Genomic DNA, 22,798 nt, shown 5'->3' on the forward strand with positions numbered 1-22,798 from the left:
AGAAACGAAAAAAATCCGGAAATCGTAAAAATTTACGATTTTTTTCAATAAAAATTTTACAATCGGGAGGCTCTCAATCGGCTCGGTCAGGCTACTGCAAACAAACATTTTTTTTTAAATTTGGCCTTACATGTATCATTTGTTGCAACAAAATGATAAATAATAAAATATTTACTTCATATTTGTTGGACACCCATTATTATACTGAAGTGAAAATAATTGTCATATTATAGAGTTCCTTGTGTTGCCTTTAGGAAAGGTGAGCTAAAAAGTGAAATGCCAATTTTGGTAAATTTCCTGCAACGCTCTCAGACCTGTTATTACCACAAAAGTACCTAGCAACCATATAATTTCAGACTAAGTATGTTAGTAGCAATCTACAGGCAATTTGGTTTCAAAAAAATAAATGCAAATTTTGATAAATTTCCTGCAACATTCCAAGATTTTTTATTTAACACAAATATACGTAGCAATCTCTTTGATTTTCAAGGTCAAAGTTCAATTTACACATTCACAGCTGCTTCAGTTTTATATGATTGTGAACTGTGCAAGTAGAAATTTTAAGATGCATAACTTTAAGATCTCTTTAATATTGAAAGACTGCCTTAATACTGATTAAAAGTTCAAGTTATGAATATTTATTATCAAACCTCAGTGTGCTTGCCAGGGGTGGACCAGGATCTCTTTTTACAAATGTGTGATCCCACCCCGCCACTATTTTTTTTCTTTTTTAGCCCATTTTCCCTATTTTTAGGCCTAGAAGCCATCAGCCTTCCATTGCCCCCAACATCAAATCATTGATCCATCCCTGATTGCAACCAGGGGTATGTGATTTTAACAAACAACTTAATTAAATCCAATCATGATGTGCAAACAGTTGCATAAATTCATTGAACAAGTGATAACAAAAATATACAGGTATACATGGAGTATTTGAACAGAATACTTTGTATTGCCTTACAAAAAAAATGACAAAATAATTTTACAAAATGTAGTTTAAGATGTCAGCAATATTCTGTCGTTAGAATTGAAAATAATTTATGTTTTGCTTCTTCCCATAAATTGGATCTTGAAACTTTTTCCTTTCCTCTGAAAAAAATAATAATATAGTGAACTTGTACCCTTGACTTTCACACAATTCGGACAGTGTATTATGCCATTCCACATCCCAGAAACATAGGTACATACAGTATATATAACAAAACAACATGATATTCCCAGCAAAAGGTTTCTGACAGTGATTGTTGTAAAAAAAAAACTTCCTCATTTCAAAATTAAATTAATTTTGATACCCTCCAATTTTGCCTTTACAAAAAAAAAATTAAGAATTTTAAATTTGCTTCTGTTGGTGGTAGTAAATTATAAAGAAAAAAATTGCTTCTATTGGTGGTGGTGGAACAGAAAAAAACACTTCTCTACCATTGCCGAACTTGAAAAATATCACTTCTATGGGGGGTACCTTGAAATTTCAGGTGCCTTCCTTGGGGTTGAGCTATGTTTAAATGGAATAGCCCTTACATCATGGATGCTTTGATTGTTAATTTTTAAAACACTACACCAAGTTTACATTTCCAAAGCACATGAGATCAACCCCAATTTTTGGTGGGGTTCATGTTGATCAGTGTTTAGTTTTCTACGTTGTGTTTTGTGTACTGTTGTTTGTCTGTTTGTCTATTTTTATGGCCCCGCAACGAAGTTGTTGGTGCCATATAGTTTTACCCTTGTCTCAAATTCCGATATTCCGTAATTCCGTCATTCCGCAACAAACCATTATACGGACTTTTTTTCAAAACGCCTTCAGATATTGGGCTGATTTTATGCCACACCTACGATAGTAGAGTGGCATTATGTTTTCTGGTCTGTTTGTTCGTCTGTCCTGCTTCAGGTTAAAATTTTTGGTCAAGGTAGTTATACCCCCGCTTTAAAAAAGGGGGGTATACTGTTTTACCTCTGTCTGTCAGTCCGTCGGTACATCAGTCCGTCCGTCAGTCAGTCCGTCCCATGAAACTTTCGTCACATTTTTCTCATGAACTACACATCCACCCTTTCTGTAATTTGGTATCAACATTTATATATGTCAGCCATACCGTGTGATGCGTTTTCAGATTCATCACTCGACAACTTCCTGTTTACCGAACACTTGTCTGATTTTTACACTATTAATATTATCCATTTGCGGCGGGGGTATCATCAGTGAGCAGTAGCTCGCAGTTTCACTTGTTTTTGATGAAGTTAAAGTCCAATCAACTTGAAACTTAGTACACATGTGAGCTATGATATTATCTTTTTAATTTTAATGCCAAATTAGAGTTTTGACCCCAATTTCACAGTCCACTAAACATAGAAAATGATAGTGCAAGTGGGGCATCCGTGTACTGTGGACACATTCCTTTTTCTGTTGCTTAACTTTATTTACTCAGTTTATTTATTAGAAGTGAGTGAATATTAATCTGTTGAACTTTAATCACATATTTCTAGATTTATTTTATGTTTGGTTTAAAAAAATGTTGGAATAATATCAAAGTGGATGTTTTGATTGGTATAGGTTGTAACACATAAGCAATTTATTTAAAGTTTTTTTTTTAAAGTAACATTAAAAGTTCATTAGCAGTGTCTGTGATTTTAGAAATTAAAATACACTTATATGTCTAGAATTTATTAAAAATTTACTTATTTATGAACTCTTACTTTGTAGGTTTAATGGCTCTGAAGGAAGAATTGGAACATGGTCTTTAAAACTAGAGCAATTGCCATCACTTAATGGAACAGCAATTACAGAAGAAATAATTGAAAAGAGTGTGGCCCCTTTTTATTGTACTGGAGGTTGTGGAGGAAACGGAACTGATGATTTTGACATTACACTATACGAGTTTGGTCACTGTGCCAGCTTTAATGTTTGCGAGTGAGTATGACTCCTATGGTTCAGGAGGTAGACTTTGATGAATCCTTTACTCCATAATGATGCCTTTTGACATCTGTTCAGTGCCTCAGTTGAAACATCTCGCCAACGAAAAATCTGTATCAAACTTAAAATTTGCATCTAGTATAAAGAGGATATTCATGAGAATATTTGACTGGAATTTCATTGATGAAATATTTGTTTTTTCAATGCATTGCACCTTAAACCTGATGATTTTTTTTTTTTTTTTAAATCCTACGTGTATCAAGTATTTGAGAGAAAAAATCCATGAAGGAAAGGGTTAAGGGAAACAACTCTAAAAATTGTCATTTTTCAAAATGAATTTTAAGCTTTTGGTTAGGCCACACCAATTTGAGTCCTTGTTCGACGGACCCGCCCGCACCTATTTTTTTCAAAACAGAATATTTTTATTTTTTTTATATTCCCGCTTCCCGCATCCGGAAATGTAATCATGTCCATTTCCCGCACCGTTTTTTTTTTTGTAAATATTATAATAAGATATCAACATTTGTTTTTAAAATCAGTGTAACTGATATAACGATTTTAAACATAAAAGCACCCCACCACACTGTGTAAATATCTGTGAGAATATTTGTTTTAGCATGAAACCTATTTATCAAAAGTGAAAGTGCTCCGATGTAAATTTGTAACAACGGGAATACCTGTAAAGAACAAAAAATTGGTTTCTTTCCCCCTTACTTATATTCCCTATCAAAACATGTTCGTTGTTAGAATAAAGTACAAAGAACTTCTGAAGGATTTGCCTTCAACTGCAATTATATTGTATGCTTGCGAAACAAACTATCCATAGCCGCTGCATGTTTATGCACCTGTCCTGATTGATTCAGGGGCCTGTCGTTCAGCAGTTATCATTTGTTGATGTGGTTCATTGGTATTTTCCTGTTCGGATATATAAATTAGATCGTTGGTTTTCCTGTTCGAATTGTGTATGCTAATAATTTTGGGGTCCCTTTTAGCTTGCTGTTTGGTCTGTATCAAAGCCCTGTGTAAAAGGCCGTACTTTGACCTGTGTTTGTTATTATCAGGTTGAGAACAACCCTCCCTCAGACAAGGGGTAATTTTACTGATGTATAAAAGAAAATAGAAACACCAATAATATGTATAGTTCTTCTATACAAAACCTTTGAAAACTTAAAATTTTGTACTCAAAAAGAGGAAAGTTACATCATATGTTAAACAACTTTTTCTAAAAGAGGGGTCCACTTATTTTGAATAATATTAAACTGTTAAAGTAAATGTGTTAACATGGTTAAAGTCCAGGAATATTACAAAAATTCTTGGACATGTTTTGACCATTTAATACCAGATAGATATATATAGTTCTTTGAGAAAATATGAGCCCTTTTGTACAAACAAATATATTATATTTATATTGATCCCTCATAAAACATGTAAAAGGGATATTTATAACATTAAGGGGTTGCCCCAAAACTGATTATGACTTGGATTGAGAATTGTCTCATTGTCAGTTACACATACATATACCAGATTTAATTATTTCTAGGTGGACAGGGGAAAAATACTTCAGAAATTAAAGAAATGTCAAAGTACAAGTGATAAATCAAGTTTTAATATTGTCAAAACCTACTATTTTATGTTTACAAAAAAAAATTATAATCGCTCGCCTCTACTTTTCAAGCTTCGCCTCAAAAAATTTCAAATTAAATATTTTTTTATTAAAATTTTCAAATCGCTCGCTCGCCCCAAATATTGGAGTCCAAAAATCCGTAGAACAAGAAATTTAATTGGTGTGGCCTTACTTGATAATTCCAAACTGTTTCATGTAAATGCTTAAAATACATTGATGTAACTTGACTTATACAAACACATAACTGATCTAAAGAGATATCTCCCTAAACCAAGATCTTCCCTCTGAAGCCTGCTGTGTTTTGAATGGTATGTCTCATTTAACTGCACTTCTTAATACAAAAGTCACTAAATATCTTTGATGAACCTGCAGTCAGGGAATTTGCGATAAAAACTTTAGTTTACTAAAAAAAAAAAAAAAAGAACTATAATTACAAATCCCCTGTAAAAATTGTTGATAATTTTAAATGTTATCAAGGGCCTTGGTGGTCAAGTAATCTAAGAAGTCCATCTATAAATATCTGACTAGCCTGACAACATTGAGGCTGCGAGTTTAAACTCTGCACATGGCAGATTCCTCTGCATGATTCTGTCGTTGCCAGTGTCCACAAATGTTGCAATTTTTATAACTTTTTAAAATATCCTGGATTCCTACCAAACTTGGACAGAAGCTTGTTTATGATCATAAGATAGTACTATCCAGAAGTAAATTTTGAAGGAAAAAAAATCCTGTTTATCTGTATTTTACTTATAAATGGATTTTTCTGCCAGTTAACATTACATTCACTCTTCCGTTAAGATTTTAATAATTTCCTGGATTTCTACCAAACTTTGACAGAAGCATGTTCATGATCAAATGTTATATGTATTTTCATGTCTGTGTTGTAGGTGTAATGAAGGTTACTATGGCTTAACATGTCAGGACATGACCTGTAACTGTGTAAATGGAGAATGTCTTATTCCATTAGTATGTGTGTGTGTAAATGGATGGACTGGATCTAGGTGTGAAGTACCAATCTGTGGGTAAGTTATAAATACATACTAGTGAGTCTTTCTATGTTGTGATGTTACACCATTGCTTCAGGTAAGGGTGAAGGTTGGTACCTATTAAAACACATAAACCCGCTGTTTGAACCTGTCCTAAGTCAGGAATCAGATGTTCAAAGGTTGTTGTTTGTTGATGTGGTTCATGAATTTTTCTAGTTTCTTGTTTTTATGCCCCATCTACGATATTAGAGGGGCATTATGTTTTCTGGTCTGTTGCTCCGTTCATCCATCCGTTCGTTCGTCCCGCTCAGGTTAAAGTTTTTGGTCAAGGTAGTTTTTGATGAAGCTGAAGTCCAATCAACTTGAAACTTAGTCCACTTGTTGCTTATGATATGATCTTTCTAATTTTAAAGCCAAATTAGACTTTTGACCCCAATTTCACAGTCCATTGAACATAGAAAATGAGATTGGGAGTTTCAGGTTAAAGTTTTTAGTCAAGGTAGTTTTTGATGAAGTTGAAGTCCAATCAACTTGAAACTCAGTACACATGTGCCCTATGATATGATCTTTCTAATTTTATTGCCAAATTAGTGTTTTGACCCCAATTTCACGGTTCACTGAACATAGAAAATGATAGTGCAAATTTCAGGTTAAAGTTTTTGGTCCAGGTAGGTTTTGATGAAGCTGAAGTCCAATCAACTTGAAACTTAGTCCACTTGCTGCTTATGATATGATCTTTCTAATTTTAAAGCCAAATTAGACTTTTGACCCTAATTTCACAGTCCATTGAACATAGAAAATGAGATTGGGAGTTTCAGGTTAAAGTTTTTAGTCAAGGTAGTTTTTGATGAAGTTGAAGTCCAATCAACTTGAAACTCAGTACACATGTGCCCTATGATATGATCTTTCTAATTTTATTGCCAAATTAGTGTTTTGACCCCAATTTCACGGTTCACTGAACATAGAAAATGATAGTGCAAATTTCAGGTTAAAGTTTTTGGTCCAGGTAGTATTTGATGAAGTTGAAGTCCAATCAACTTGAAACTTAGTATACATGTTCCCTGTGATATGATCTTTCTAATTTAAATGCCAAATTGGAGAATTTATTTCCAATTTCACGGTCCACTAAACACAGAAAATGATAGTGCCCTATGATATGATCTTTCTAATTTTGTACTATGGACACATTCTAGTTATCAATGACACAAGAAAATTCTAAATGATTTGTCTATATTAAGTACTTTAACTTGACGTCTCCATGTTTGGACAAGTTCATTTCCATTTTTCTATGAGATGATGCATCTTATGGAATGATGACATATACGGGAAACAAACTTATTGTGTAATGGGTTTTAAACACAGGTTTCGTTCCGCAAAATTATTTGTGCAAATGACATGACAAAGGTCAGTTATGATTGATTTGTCTATATTTAGATACGTAAATTAGAAGTTTTATTTTTTCACAACAGTATTCTATTGGTGTTTAATGCGTTTCATTTCATAAAAAAAGAATATTATATATATTTTTCAGGGACAATGTATTTGTTAGGGTCGGCGGGAATAAAAAATCATGAAAAGGCAATTTTATTTTTATTCTGCAAATCGGCAAAATCTGGTCGGCGGATCTGTAAACCAACAAATTAAAAATTCCTGGCCTTAATATTAACTACATGAATTAACTGTAGATTTTAGGTATAAGTCTGTAGCAGACATCAATACATTCTTATAATAGTTGTCTTACCATCTGAAATGTCTGGCAAATTTTGGTATGGTCTGAGAAGCATCTCTCTATTGAAATTTTGAAACAAAAATGAGGAAATGCCATACATCTTTATCAATTTTCTATGTCATCTGCATATCTATCAGAGGAACTTCTTCATATGCCTTACCAGATGTAAGGCACAAATTTCAAACTTCTGAAAATAGTGCTGTAGATAAGTGTCTGCTATAAGTATTAAAATGTATATGTGTAGATTTTATATTTACCATAAAAACTAGGAAATATGTGTCATAGATACATGATTTGAAAGACATATTACACATTCAAAATATGAAATTGCTTCTTGAAAACAAACAACACATATGGTTAATTGATAGAGTGATTAATTACCGGTACTAGGGGAGTGTCGAAACCACTATGTATCAAACGTACATTTAAATAAATGAAATGCACACCAGGCAACACCTTTACAAATACTTTCCCATACAAGATGGATTGAATAATCTGATAGTATATAATATATTTCTGATAATTCAAAGATCATTCATTATTGCAGTGAGTCGGGGAAGTCAATCCCCCCACTTTTTGGAAATATTCTATTGGAATTTACACATATAAATAATAACTATGTGAACCCTTGCAAGTTCACTATTGAAGATGAGGTCAAGTATCATACCGCATTAATGAGAATAGGTAATGAATCAAATAAATTGTTTAAGTGTGGTTTACTCAAATTCACCAACTAAATGCAACAAAGTTGTTCTATTTGTATAAATAATAAGTTATTTGGCCCTTATTTTGCAATACATTAGTAATTTAGTATACCATCTTATTACAAATATAAAAAAGAAGATGTGGTATGATTGCAAATGAGACAACTATCCACAACAGACCAAAATGACACAGTCATTAACAACTATAGGTCACCATACAGCCTTCAACAATGAGCAAAGCCCAAACCGCATAGTCCGCTATGAAAGGCCCCGATAAGACAATGTAAAACAATTCAAACGAGAAAACTAATGGCCTTATTTATGTAAAAAAATGAACGAAAAACAAATATGTAACACATAAACAAACGACAACCACTGAATTACAGGCTCCTGACTTCGGACAGGCACATACATAAATAAAGACTGTTAAGTTTTTATGCCCCACCTACGATAGTAGAGGGGCATTATGTTTTCTGGTCTGTGCGTCCGTTCGTCCGTCCGTCTGTTCGTTCGTTCGTCCGTTCGTTCGTCCGTCTGTCCCGCTTCAGGTTAAAGTTTTTGGTCAAGGTAGTTTTTGATGAAGTTGAAGTCCAATCAACTTGAAACTTAGTATACATGTGCCCTATGATATGATCTTCCTAATTTAAATGCCAAATTAGAGTTTTGACCCCAATTTTACGGTTCACTGAACATAGAAAATGATAGTGCAAATTTCAGGTTAAAGTTTTTGGCTTCAGGTTAAAGTTTTTGGTCAAGGTAGTTTTTGATGAAGTTGAAGTCCAATCAACTTCAAACTTAGTATACATGTGCCCTATGATATGATCTTTCTAATTTTAATGCCAAATTAGATTTTTACCCTATTTCACGGTCCATGGAACATGGAAAATGATTGAGTGGGGCATCCGTGTACTTTGGACACATTCTTGTTTTATAACATACTGTGAATTCATTTATTTTCATGGGTACCAATTTTCATGGATGGAGGAAAAACTTAGATATTCGTGGATATTTAAATTGGTGGTTAAATTGGAAAAGATTGAGTACATTCCTTGAACATTTAAATTCATGGTTTACGGCAGTTTCTCGCTACATTGAAGACCCATTGGTGGCCTTCGGCTGTTGTCTGCTCTATGGTCGGGTTGTTGTCGCTTTGACACAGTCCCCATTTCCTTTCTCAATTTTATTCCTCAGTTCCAACGAAAATCAACGAAAATTTACCTGATAGCCAACGAATATAATGAAACCACAGTAATTATAAATACAAAATATGAAATAAAATTCAGTAATGGTCTTTTTTTTCAGTTTTGACTGCGGAGATGGTGTGTGTTCGGGACCAGATACCTGTAAATGTAACTCTGGATCAGTAGGAGCACAATGTAACCAGTCAATATATGTTGTGACGATCATTCCGATATTATGTTTTATAATATTTATTGTTATCTTAGTGTTCCTCATCAGATGGTTATTAAAAAGGTAAGAATATTTCAAAAGTTAACTAGTATACATTTTTGTTTAGGGGCCAGCTGAAGCACTCCTCCGGATGCAGGAGTTTCTTGCTGCATTTAAGACGTATAGGTGGCCTTCGGCTGTTGTCTGCTCTTTGGTCGGATTGTTGTCTCTTTGACACATTCCCCATTTCCATTCTCAATTTCATTGTTTTAAAAAATAAGTTCTTTTTCTTTCAACTGATCTTGTTAGTATTAGAAAATGCAAGAAAATTAAATCTATAATTGTTTTTACAATTACACTGTTAAAAAAAAAAGATGGAAAGTTTGGTAGTTTTTAATTTATTTTGGTCCATTTTGCCCACTTTTGTTTATCTTTAAGAATTAATGTTACCCTTTTAATTCACTGGCCAAATTTCATCCAAACTTAAAGAATGGCTACTTTTATTGGGCATCTGCTATTAAGTTAAAGAATTTTGTGTCTGCAAACAAATAAATATAGATTCTAAATCACAGACAGAACTACAGTTAGACATTTGGCATTTTTATAAATCTATAAATAAAAGAATTGAAAATTTAGCACATTTCTATAGTTTGAGTAATTCTGTCTGGATCTGTCATGGAATAAAAGTTCCATACATTCTGTAATATAAGTTCCATTGGAACAAAGATTTATACAGTAATAAAGGGTATAGAATGTTTGTTCCTACAGGAACAGATATAATGACATTGTTTATATCAAAGTTTCTAGAGGAACTTCTGTTAAGCGGAACAGATATATCTTGACAGTATTCTTTTTCTATAGTTTTGAGTATAAACCTGTTTGAATATTTGATTGTATTCTGTTTCTATATATTTATTGTATTTATTTGATTTTTAGACATCATTTACGACAAGCTTTAAAGAACTTAGATTGGCTTATAAAATGGGACGAAGTAATCGTTGGTGACACCAGAGCCATGAGTATTATGTCTACAGCTGGTGATGATTTTGCTACGTCTGCTAAAAGTAACATGTGCACTTGGAGAAGTCAAAAGTGTTTTATTCAGGTAAAAGCCATTTCACTTAAAAATTGCAACTACAAAGTTCTTACAATTTTTATTTCCCACCTAGTGGCATTATGTTTCTCCATCTGTGCAACCATTCGTTTGTCCGTCTGTCCAGCTTCAGTTTTTGGTCAAGGTAGATTTTGCTGAAGTTGAAGATCAATTATCTTTAAACTTAGTACACATGTTCTCTATTTGCAATTATACAGCCAAATAAGAATAGAGTATTGACCCCAGTTATTTCTATTTTAATTTCAACATTTGCATTATCCAAAAACAAATAAAAAAATAGGCGAGACATATCTCTGTGTTTACAGTTTATTATACAACCGAAAAAAATCGAATGTGTATGAATCTCTCCGAAATTATACCACAAGTTTCCATACCATAAAGGTATGGTTAGTAATGACTTTGGGGGGTTATGGCTCAAAATGTTTTGGAATAAGGGGCTAAAAAAGGCGAAATTAGAGGCATAAAAATGGGAAAAACTAGGTTTTCTGGACAATAATTAACTTTAGATTTAGTGAATGGATCTCTATAAATTTTTACTAGAAGGCTTAATACCACTAAAGGAAGGTTGTAAGTGCTTTGGGGGTTATGGTCACAATAATTTAGGAATAAGGGGCAATAAAGGGGGCCCAAAATAGCATTTTTGTATTTTTCAAACAATAACTTGTGTTTAAGTGTATGAATCTCTCTGAAGTTATACCACAAGTTTCCATACCATGAAGGGATGGTTATTAATGACTTGGGGGGGGGGGGGGTTATGGCTCAAAATGTTTTGGAATTAGGGGCTAAAAAAAGGAGAATTGTGGTCATAAAAGGGGGGAAACTAGGTTTTTCTGGTCAATGGACAATAATGACAATTTAAAAGCATTGCAAGGGATGTAATTCAAAAACAATTAACACACAAAGTTTGGTATGTTCAGATTTACCTCCCTTACACTACTAGTAAATAATGTATAAAGAAATGTTAGGCTTGGGACTTATTGCAAAAAAAAAGGGGTGGTAGTAGTTTTTCATTTTTTTTTTTCCAAATTTCCCAAATTCCAAATTTTTGAAGTTTGAAGAAAAATTTTTTAATTGCAGAATATTGCATAATAAATTTGTAAGATCTTGACATTTGTTTTGTGTCAGAAACTCATATTATGTCAAGAATTTGATCACAATCCAAATTCAGAGCTGTATCAAGCTTGAATGTTGTGTCCATACTTGCTCCAACTGCTCAGGGTTCGACTTCTGCGTCCGTATAAAGCTTCGCCCTGCGGAGCAACTGATTAACTTCATAAATATATAATTATTGACTATATTTGATCATCAGTAATTCATATTTATCTTTTCAGAAATTTAACTGTGATTCTTTGTCAGTGGAAGATGAAAATCTGAGAATGGAAGTTGTCTCCATCAGAGAATTGCGTCACAATAACTTGGTTCAGTTTGTTGGTGCCTGTTTGGAATATCCTAATGTGTGTTTACTGACAGAAGTTACGCCAAAGGTAAGAGTACAATAGTGAAGGCAATTATTAGAATGTCTACTGACATAAGTTACACTAAAGCCTAGAGTTCAGTATGTGTTTGGTACATAGACAATAACTGTTTAGTGTCTTTAAATATCGGCTACATTGTACAAGGCTTAAAAACAGGTGTAATGGAAGCTTTAGCAAGCTGTTACTCCTGTTTCAAGTCGAGTACAAATACAGCTGATATTTTAAGACACAAATCATTTATTGTCTTTATCCTGCAATTAATTCTGTATATTGCTTGTGCTTTAAAAGACCAAAAAATTGCATTTATTTCAATTTCATTAATGGTATCTTCAGGACCACATAATAATATTAAAATCACACATTCAGTTGAAGATTTGAAGGTTTCGCAGAAAAGAATCTCCAACGATCAACAATAATACATCGCTCAAAGTTTATAATTATTATACCCCCGCTTTAAAAAAGGGGGGGTATACTGTTTTACCTCTGTCTGTCTGTCAGTCCGTCCGTCAGTCAGTCAGTCAGTCAGTCCGTCCCATGAAACTTTCGTCACATTTTTCTCAGGAACTACACAACCACCCTTTCTGTAATTTGGTATCTACATTTATATATGTCAGCCACACCGTGTGATGCGTTTTCAGATTCATCACTTGACAACTTCCTGTTTACCGAACACTTGTCTGATTTTACACATGATAGCCAAGTTGAAAATTGTCGTCACATTTTTCTCAGGAACTACAATACAAGGATTTCTGAAATTTGGTTTCAGGATTTATATAAGTCAGCTATACCGTGTGATGCATTTTCAGATTCATCACTCGACAACTTCCTGTTTACCGAACACTTGTATGATTTTACACATGATAGCCAAGTTGAAAATTTTCGTCACATTTTTCTCAGGAACTACAATACAAGGATTTCTGATATTTGGTTTCAGGATTTATATAAGTCAGCTATACCGTGTGATGCGTTTTCAGATTCATCACTCGGCTACTTCCTGTTTACTGAACACTTGTATGATTTTACACATGATAACCAAGTTAAAAATTTTCGTCACATTTTTCTCAGGAACTACAATACAAGGATTTCTGAAATTTGGTTTCAGGATTTTTATAAGTCAGCTATACCGTGTGATGCGTTTTCAGATTCATCACTCGACAACTTCCTGTTTACCGAACACTTGCATATTTTTACACTATTAATATTATCCACTTGCGGCGGGGGTATCATCAGTGAGCAGTAGCTCGCAGTTTCACTTGTTATCTCTTCTAACATAACTAATATTTCAGCAGTAAAAATAAATAACAAAAAATTGTCTGATTTGAAACAAAAGTGTATGAGTTGTCCTTCACTTCTGAATTTTAAATTGAACTTGAATTTCACATAACATGCTGAAATTGACATTATTTCAGGTTGATTTTGTGTTACACATGTACTCTTTCAAGTTTTAAAGTCGAAAATGGAGTTAATCCTGCTGTTCATGTTTATCTGTTACCAGAAAATGGGAATAAATTCTCTTTGCTCTAAAGAAATGCCTGAAAACAAACAGAACCTAAATTAATCTATAGTTTGCATAAGGTCAAGCAATACACGTCATTGGAATGTGACTGCAATACACATTTTGAGGTCACAGGGTTCATACGACACTCGTCAACAGCAATATACAAACGCAGTCGGGCAGTTGGTGGGGCTTTAAAGCAATATCTATATACTATACAGATACAGCATAGCAATGTTTGTAGGGCTGTATCTGTATAAGTCACACAATTGCAGGATAAAAAGAAGTATTTAAGTTTAATGGTATCAAATGCTTACTTAAAATCGACTAATATATTTTTAATTTGCTGTTATTTACGATATTTGTAATGTTTACAAGTTTTGATTAATGCTGACAAATTTTGTTTGCAGGGAAGCTTGGAAGATCTTTTATCCAATGACAATGTTAAACTTGGATGGGACTTTAAGTTCTCCTTACTAAAAGACATCTGTCGTGGAATGCACTTCCTCCATTTATCAGAGATACAATCCCATGGAAGACTCAAGTCATCAAATTGTCTGGTAGATAATAGATGGACATGTAAAATATCAGGTATGTAAAGAGTGAAGATATTCACACTTGAATTATAGGTTTGAAGTTGTGATCTTTTCCAACATGAAAATTCACCAAAATGGAGAAACATGACAATAAATAGTATAAGATTGAGATAACATACATAATATTACGGCCACACATGAAAAGGGTTTAGAACAATCCTCTTTAAGGTGGCTCGGGGCCTATTAAAAGTTTCTATCAGAAGTGCCTTATTTTTTGTTATTTTATTCTTTACAGAAATTGAATCAAATTGGTAGAAAAAAAATAGGGGGTCACGGACCATTTAAGCTCAAACTTTTACTTTTAAACAGGTATGTAAAAGGGACCATTTTTCTATGAAATGATAGGGAAAATAGAGGTGTTGACATATTTTTATCAGATTATTAAAAAAACGTTCTATGACACATGGTCCAAAACTGTAATATAAAAAGCTAAAATATAGCTGCAAAGAATGAGCAAATAAAAAAGATAGGTCACCGATAAGGAAAAAAACATATTTTGCCTTAAAACCCAAATTTTGGCGGGAAAATGGTGAAAATGGGTGAAATGTCATTTTGACCCTTTAATAAATATGGATTATAACGAAAATATTCTATTATTCACATAACTACAATGATTTAACATTTCTAATCAATCAAAATATTTAAAAAAATTATATCAAATTAACGACAAATACTTTTGTAATTCATGCGTGAAATTATGCGCAGTCGAATAGTCCCGAGCCACCTTAATTCATATTAAAAAATTCAAAATGTCAGTTTAAATTATTGTGATTATAACTCTGTCGCATTATTCATAATAATTTCTTAATTTACAGTATTAATTGAATATTTGTATAAAAATACAGAGATGTGGTATAATTGCCAATGGGACAACTAGCCACTAAAAATCAAATGAAGGGGTAAGCAATTATAGGCAACTGTTTATCCACCAACAATGAGAAAAATCCATAGCGTATAGACTATAATTTATAAATGGTCACAACATGAAAAGTATAAAACAATTCAATTGAAAAAAAATAACAGCCTAATTGATAACAAACAATATAGTTTTACAATACTCTATATATATTTTCTGGATTTTTATAGGATTTGGTTTACCTAGTCTCAGATACAATGGACCTAGGAAGAAGTTACCTGATGATGACGAATTTACTGAAAAGAAATTAACGTTTGTTTTCATTTGTTTATAGAGTTTTGTAAAGGATTTTGTGTAAAAATTCTTTGGAAATTATTCATTTATGTCACATTTTCCTGATTTTAGTCTAAAAACAGCATTTACTTCTGAATATTTATCTAATTGAAAAAAATATTACACCGGTGAAATCTTTATAAAAATTTGCACAAATAAACATTACACACAATAAAGCCATATTTCATGTTTAAAAAGAAATGTAGTCAAAATAAACTTGAGGGCTATTCCAGAAAAAAATGTATGGGGGTGAGGGGGGGGGGGGTGGGAAGGCAGTTTTTGTCAGCACCCACCACCCAGACAATTGTAATTGAGAGTTATAGTGCATTATAGTGTGAAAAATTGCTCTGATACCCATCAACCATGTATTATTAATACAATGTGCCTTCCAACCCCCCCATACATTTTTTTCTAGAAAAGCCCTGAGTAAAATCAGTCTGAAAGATAAAAAATAAATCGACAAATGCATCTTTTTCTGATATGTTACAGTTTGACGTAGTGAGAATTAACATTTTACTTTAACAACATCATTACCTCCCCTGTAACTGTATTGTATGCCCTCAATGGAATAACCCTCAAAATAAACTACTGTAAATTCAGAAATTTTTGTGAATATTGCAATTGAGTATATATTGCAATAATTAGAACTTTCATTCTGATATCTTATTCATATATCTCTTATAATGCAGATTTTTCTGAAATCGCAATAATTATTCCAACATTTTTGTCCAAATATAAAAAAGAAGAAATGCACACAATTAGTTCAGAGTTTATAGTGTATCACTTAAATCTAACACCAGAAATGCAGCCACATGTGAAATTTTGTCAGATCTTTAAATTTTGTTGGTTCTAACACATCATTTCTGATAATTGAAAAATTATAGTTTTGATAATTTGACAATTTCCCTGATCTCTTTTTCAGCTCATTGTTTTGGACAGCCCCAGAATTGTTGCCAGGCTGCAAAAATATTGATGGTGTTAAACAGGGGACTAAGCATGGGGATGTGTACTCGTAAGTATGTGACAGAAAACACTGGGGAAATGCATATCTACCATCTTTCCCAATTTATGTGAAATGCACGATTTTGACCCCTTGTCACAATGGCAGGATCATGGTCATGTAAAAAACTCTAAAACACAATTTTGTGAAATATTACATGAAAAAAAAAATCCAGATTTTCAACTATACATTATATTTAAATTTGATTGGACATTATCAAATAATCAAATTTACCTATATACAGGTTTAACACTGCCTACTGCCTCTGTTGTAAGAAGATGTCAATCTTAATAACAATACTTGAGAAATTAGGTCCGAGTACACAATTATCGTCCCTTGATTTTCGTTGTCCACGATATAGTCCCTAGTGTGGACAGTGTGTTACTTGCCAATCTTTTTTATACCCCTTCCAAATTTATTTCTTCATGTTTTATGCCTCAAATAGCAAGTAGGGGGATAAAATTACACTGAAAACATTTGATTCATGAATTTTAAAGTAAAGTAGTGATTTGGTCCAGCTGAAAAAGGTTAAAAATAAGTATTTTGGAAGCTGTCAAAAGATTTCAAGACCCCCTGAACATAAAATTGTCAATATTTTGAGTTAGAGCAAATGAAGTTTTCTATATTTTTGAAATAATTTGTCCCAAAAGTAGTACATATAACTGTAAAAATATTATTTAGAAAGCGCAGGTGGGATTTTTTTTATTTCCATTTATGGTCTAAAAGAAATTCACTACAAAATAATTGTGTACTCAGACCAAATACTGTGGATTCATTTATTTTCATGGGAATAGGAAAAAATCTGATGGTCATTGATATTTAATTTGGTGGTTTTGACAATGTCTGCATACAAACCTTTAGATAATTTGTTATTCGTTGAACTTTTAAAATTTTGTGGTTCACCAGTACCCACGAATGCCACAAAAATTGGTATCCAACGAAAAATCAATCCTTTAACTTGCTTGCATAAGGATAACAGCTGTAACCCAATAATATATTTCAGATTTGGAATAATTTTGACAGAATTATGTACACGAGAAGAACCATACAGTTCAGAAACTGGTTATTTAGAACCAGAACAGATTTTACAGCTTGTCGTAGATAAAGATAGTCCTACAGCAGGAGAGGCTAAAAAGGTAAATTTGTAACATAAGAGCTATTCCATTACAATGTATGTGGGAGGGTAGGAAGGGACTTTCAAATTATCCCTACAACCAAAAACCATTCTTTAGATAATTTATTGCATTTTTATGCCCCACCTAGGATAGTAGAGGGGCATTATATTTTCTGGTCTGTCCCGCTTCAGGTTAAAGTTTTTGGTCAAGGTAGTTTTTGATGAAGTTGAAGTCCAATCGACTTCAAACTTAGTATACATGTTCCCTATGATATGATCTTTTTAATTTTAATGCCAAATTAGAGGGTTTACCCCAATTTCACGGTCCACTGAACATAGAAAATGATAGTGCGAGTGGGGCATTCGTGTACTGGGGACACATTCTTGTTTATTGTAAATTAAGTACTTTTCTATTTCAAAATGATATTAATTTTAGCATAAGGTAGTTTCTAATTTGCATAGATGCTTTATAATTGGTTGATTACAGATTAAAGAATTGTCTAACATATGTTCCATTTTACTGGATTATAGAAACCCTATTGCATTATAAGAATTATATTTAGCATTTCTTCATTTATTTTAGATGTGGTATAAGAGTGGTGGGGATACAACTAAACTTTTCAGACCTAGTGTGAAAAATGAACATCTGCCTGAAGAATATGCTGCAAAGTCTGGATTACAAAAGGTAAACATCGATTTTTAGAAAATTGAAATAATTTGGCACAGAAGGGTAAAGATTGTGTTAAATTATCAGTGGAAAGTAAAATTGAATATTGTATTGTCAATAAAGAATTGGTTTTAGTTGATTCAACTACTGGACAATGGGAGATAACTTCAATTTTTTAATGATTTTTAAGATGACTCAAGATGACTCAATGACATCATTTCTAATTTTAGAACAGATATTAGATTCCTGCACCTTGCAAAAGTTGTATTATTTTCTTGACAGGTGTAACATAGTTTTGTGAGTTTTTTTTAATATCTGAGCATATATAACATTGATAAATTTCTGAAAATGTTCATGGATTATAAGGATGCATAAAATGATATGATGCACTATATTTTGTGTATCTAAAATGTAGTGATACACATTTAGATATCAAGTCAGTAACATAGGGTTTTGATTGCATTCCATACAATCTTTACCCCAAAACTACTCCCTGATGTAACAAAGAAACAAATGAAAAACAAATATGATATAAACCAAAGGTCCATGTATGTTTAAATGAAACCTTCCGGTATATTTTGAGTCTAAATTAAATTGTAAAACAGAAAGCCTTTTTTTTATCAAGCTGTATATGATTACACATGACAAGCATTGCTAGTAATGCTCATGCATACATGATTTTTCTTGAAACTTGTATATATTTATATGTATTTACAATTTATTATTTTTCTTGTAGTTGATGGCTCAATGTTGGGGTAATCAGCCAGAACTCCGTCCATCATTTAAGAACGTAAATGAAAAGTTGAATGAAATTTATCCAATTAAAGGAGAACTGATTGACAATCTTGTCAATATGGTAAGTTATACTGTGTTTCATCACCATATATTTATAGATTATCTTTCATCAACTCAACAAGATTGATTTTCTCGCTTGAGCCAGTAAAGGGAAAGTGAGGTAAGTTGAGATGACCAATGATAATCTGTTTATTGTTATTTTACCTATGAAGACGTTGTCAATACGTGCACCCTTAGTTTCTAGCGATAATTTTCATATCACTCGACTCCACTGATAAAGGAAATTATCAGTGAGCCAGATCAAAGCAAAATTTTGTAAAATAGCGATAAAACTAATTATTAGCTCAAATAGCCAGTAGATCTTAACCCTTTCAACGCTATACACGGCATATGCCGCGATGACGTACGCCGTTCGCCACTGCTATTCGCGGCATATGCCGCGATGAAAAAGGATTTTTCATAAGGACTCTTAAACCATTCGGTTTTCATTCGGGTTCTCTCTAATTTTTCCTCGTTTGAATCTAGGATATACAAGGTCTCATTTGCGCTTGAAATCCCGACAATTTTTATAGTAAAATCATGCAGTAGAAGGAAAATAGAAGGAAAATAAAAACAAATATTTTGACAAATGCAAATGGCGAAAATCGGAAACGAAGCTGTAAATATGGAAAAATTTCAGCATTTCCTTGGCGAAACTTACAACGAGGATTAGTTAAAAGGTTTCTTGTTATCTCAATGTGTTTATTACATAAAATTCGGGTGGGAAATATGATTTGATCGATCATTACGAGACGTAGAAAAAGGGGGGAAAACGGAGGTTGACTGAAATTTTTTAGGACGGAGCTATTTATTTGTGCCACGATTACATAAAACGTTATGTATGGTACAATACGCTACGGAATCGGGCAACTGGTGTCTTCTTTACAATATGGCAGATAAAACAACAAAATAAATGAAGACTAAAAGTAGTTTTTATTCAAAATTCAACACAAATGTAATAAATTACACCTTTTACCTGTTAATTACCTGAAAACGTAGGTAACCTGATAAAAATTTCAGTAAAATAATTGCCTAACATTACAGTTCATGCTCTCTTGAGCATTTCTCATGCAATAACTTTCTCTGTATCTCATATAATAAAAAAGATACAGCAGTCTGAAAAGGAAAATACTGTTCTAATGAATGTACTAAAAAAAATGCAGCAGCAGCAGCCATTTTTCTATTTTTTTGTGTAGCGTTGAAAGGGTTAAAAGCCTGCAAATTTGACTACCTTAACTTATTATTTGGCACACTAGGAAATAGAAAAAAATATATAAATGGCAATCCTATGAAGGGCCAATTACTACCATACTAGTGGGGCCAAAGGACCTTTTTGGGGGACTTTGTGATTGGACCTTTGTTTTTGCAGGAATTAAGGATTTACAGTTATCTGGACTTCCTATTTTTGAGGATCCAGGAGTGGAAGGTTATTTTTTGCAGGAACTCAGGAAGACACCTTTTCTACCAAAAGTCTTAAAGAGAGTAAGGATATTATTTTTTGCTGAAAATTGCATTGAACACCAATAATCAGGAAACACATCAATATGTGATGTTAACGTTTTCTAGTAGATAATTATATCTTTATAAAGTATTGAAAATAGACATGGCTGTTATCTGCTCTTTGGTTGGGTTTTTGTTTCTTTGACACATTCCCCATTTCCATTCTCAATTTTAGATATTAATTTCACAGCTAGATGGCATCATTAACATTTATGTAATTTATAATTTTAGCTTGAAAAATATTCCAGTAATTTAGAACAAATTGTAGCAGAAAGAACAAAAGAATTAGTAGAGGAGAAACGTAAAACAGAACAACTCATTAGTCAGATGTTACCAAAGAAAGTCGTAGAAGATCTTAAACATGGAAACCCAGTCGAACCTGAAAGCTTTGAATGTGTAACAATCTTCTTCAGGTAAAAAATAATTAGTATTTGTGATTTTATGTGGATATTAAGGTACTCTTCAGTCGCTCCCTGTAATGATCTGATCTTCTGCTATTTGAACATTTCAACCACCAAAAGTTTGTCAGTGACCGCTTTTGGTTATTTGATCCAGGACATTATTTGCCTCTCAATTTTGTGTCACATTTAAAGGAAATGAGGGCTGAGTTAATAATGGAAAAGGTTTTTGATTAGATTATTTACAATCAATTGATGGTAAACAGATTAGTTTATGGCACCATCTTGGTTTGCTAAAAGTAAAAGACTAACACTGGAATTTATTGTGTAAACTAGGACGAGGAAAGAATGCAACACCTGCCCTTTTTATAGATTGAACACCAGTTTAGAAATTCCTTAAATCCTATGTAAATCTAATAAAATTGAGAATGTAAATGGGGAATGTATCAAAGAAACAACAACCCTACCATAGAACAGACAACAGCGGAAAACACAATGTTATTTTCAACTAGTTCTTGTGCAATCAACAAAATAAAAAAAACTGAAATCAGTCAAAAAAAAATTATGTTTACTTTTTCAATAGCTGTTTTAAAAGGCTTTATTTATTTTGTCAAAGGGATAATACATTTTATACTTTTTACATTGTAGTGACATTGTAGGATTTACCAACATTGCCAAGGGCAGTACTCCATTCCAAGTTGTAGATTTACTGAACGATCTGTATACTACATTTGATGCTATTCTTGATAACTATGATGTATATAAAGTGGAAACCATTGGAGATGCTTGTATGTAGAATATAAATCAGCTTAAGACTAGCCTGACATAGGTGTCAAGTTGCAATTTGCTTCAGGGGAGTCTCCCAAATTATTTTTAAAAAGTAGGGGATTGTTATTGAAACTTTTCTAACATATATCTAGAATCCAATACTTCGTTTTTCAGTTTGTCAACTGTTCCTTCCTTTGTCCGTCTCCTGTAAAACCATTCAAACAGGTGCAAACAAATGCAGCGGTTTTAAACATTTTGATAGGTACCAACCTTCACCCTTATCTGAAACAATAGTGTTACATCAGAACATAAAAAAGAACAAGAATGTGTCCAAAGTACACGGATGCCCCACTCAATCATTTTCCATGTTCCATGGACCGTGAAATAGGGTAAAAATCTAATTTGGCATTAAAATTAGAAAGATCATATCATAGGGCACATGTATACTAAGTTTCAAGTTGATTGGACTTCAACTTCATCAAAAACTACCTTGACCAAAAACTTTAACCTGAAATTTGCACTATCATTTTCTATGTTCAGTGAACCGTAAAATTGGGGTCAAAACTCTAATTTGGCATTTAAATTAGAAAGATCATATCATAGGGCACATGTATACTAAGTTTCAAGTTGATTGGACTTCAACTTCATCAAAAACTACCTTGACCATAAACTTTAACCTGAAGCCAAAAACTTTAACCTGAAGCCAAAAACTTTAACCTGAAATTTGCACTATCATTTTCTATGTTCAGTGAACCGTAAAATTGGGGTCAAAACTCTAATTTGGCATTTAAATTAGAAAGATCATATCATAGGGCACATGTATACTAAGTTTCAAGTTGATTGGACTTCAACTTCATCAAAAACTACCTTGACCAAAAACTTTAACCTGAAGCCAAAAACTTTAACCTGAAATTTGCACTATCATTTTCTATGTTCAGTGAACCGTAAAATTGGGGTCAAAACTCTAATTTGGCATTTAAATTAGAAAGATCATATCATAGGGCACATGTATACTAAGTTTCAAGTTGATTGGACTTCAACTTCATCAAAAACTACCTTGACCAAAAACTTTAACCTGAAATTTGCACTATCATTTTCTATGTTCAGTGAACCGTAAAATTGGGGTCAAAACTCTAATTTGGCATTTAAATTAGAAAGATCATATCATAGGGCACATGTATACTAAGTTTCAAGTTGATTGGACTTCAACTTCATCAAAAACTACCTCGACCAAAAACTTTAACCTGAAGCGGGACAGACGGACGAACGAACGGACGAACGGACGCACAGACCAGAAAACATAATGCCCCT

At 32.9% G+C, this 22,798-nt stretch overlaps 1 protein-coding gene across 1 annotated transcript in view; it reads left to right on the forward strand.

Moving 5' to 3' along the window:
• The window catches only part of LOC143057235 (uncharacterized), a 63,942-nt gene that overhangs the window by 32,198 nt on the left and 8,946 nt on the right, over positions 1-22,798 (forward strand). Inside the window, exons 18-30 of the mRNA XM_076230505.1 lie at positions 2,696-2,902; positions 5,417-5,551; positions 9,251-9,421; positions 10,274-10,442; positions 11,783-11,935; positions 13,832-14,012; positions 15,104-15,185; positions 16,129-16,218; positions 17,210-17,342; positions 17,904-18,005; positions 18,724-18,843; positions 20,553-20,734; positions 21,368-21,507. Coding sequence (XP_076086620.1) covers positions 2,696-2,902; positions 5,417-5,551; positions 9,251-9,421; positions 10,274-10,442; positions 11,783-11,935; positions 13,832-14,012; positions 15,104-15,185; positions 16,129-16,218; positions 17,210-17,342; positions 17,904-18,005; positions 18,724-18,843; positions 20,553-20,734; positions 21,368-21,507 — 1,865 coding nt within the window. The remainder of the gene's footprint in view (positions 1-2,695; positions 2,903-5,416; positions 5,552-9,250; positions 9,422-10,273; positions 10,443-11,782; positions 11,936-13,831; positions 14,013-15,103; positions 15,186-16,128; positions 16,219-17,209; positions 17,343-17,903; positions 18,006-18,723; positions 18,844-20,552; positions 20,735-21,367; positions 21,508-22,798) is intronic.

Source organism: Mytilus galloprovincialis, chromosome 13, assembly GCF_965363235.1.
Source record: "Mytilus galloprovincialis chromosome 13, xbMytGall1.hap1.1, whole genome shotgun sequence".
In the NCBI taxonomy this organism is placed as follows: Eukaryota; Metazoa; Mollusca; class Bivalvia; order Mytilida; family Mytilidae; genus Mytilus; species Mytilus galloprovincialis.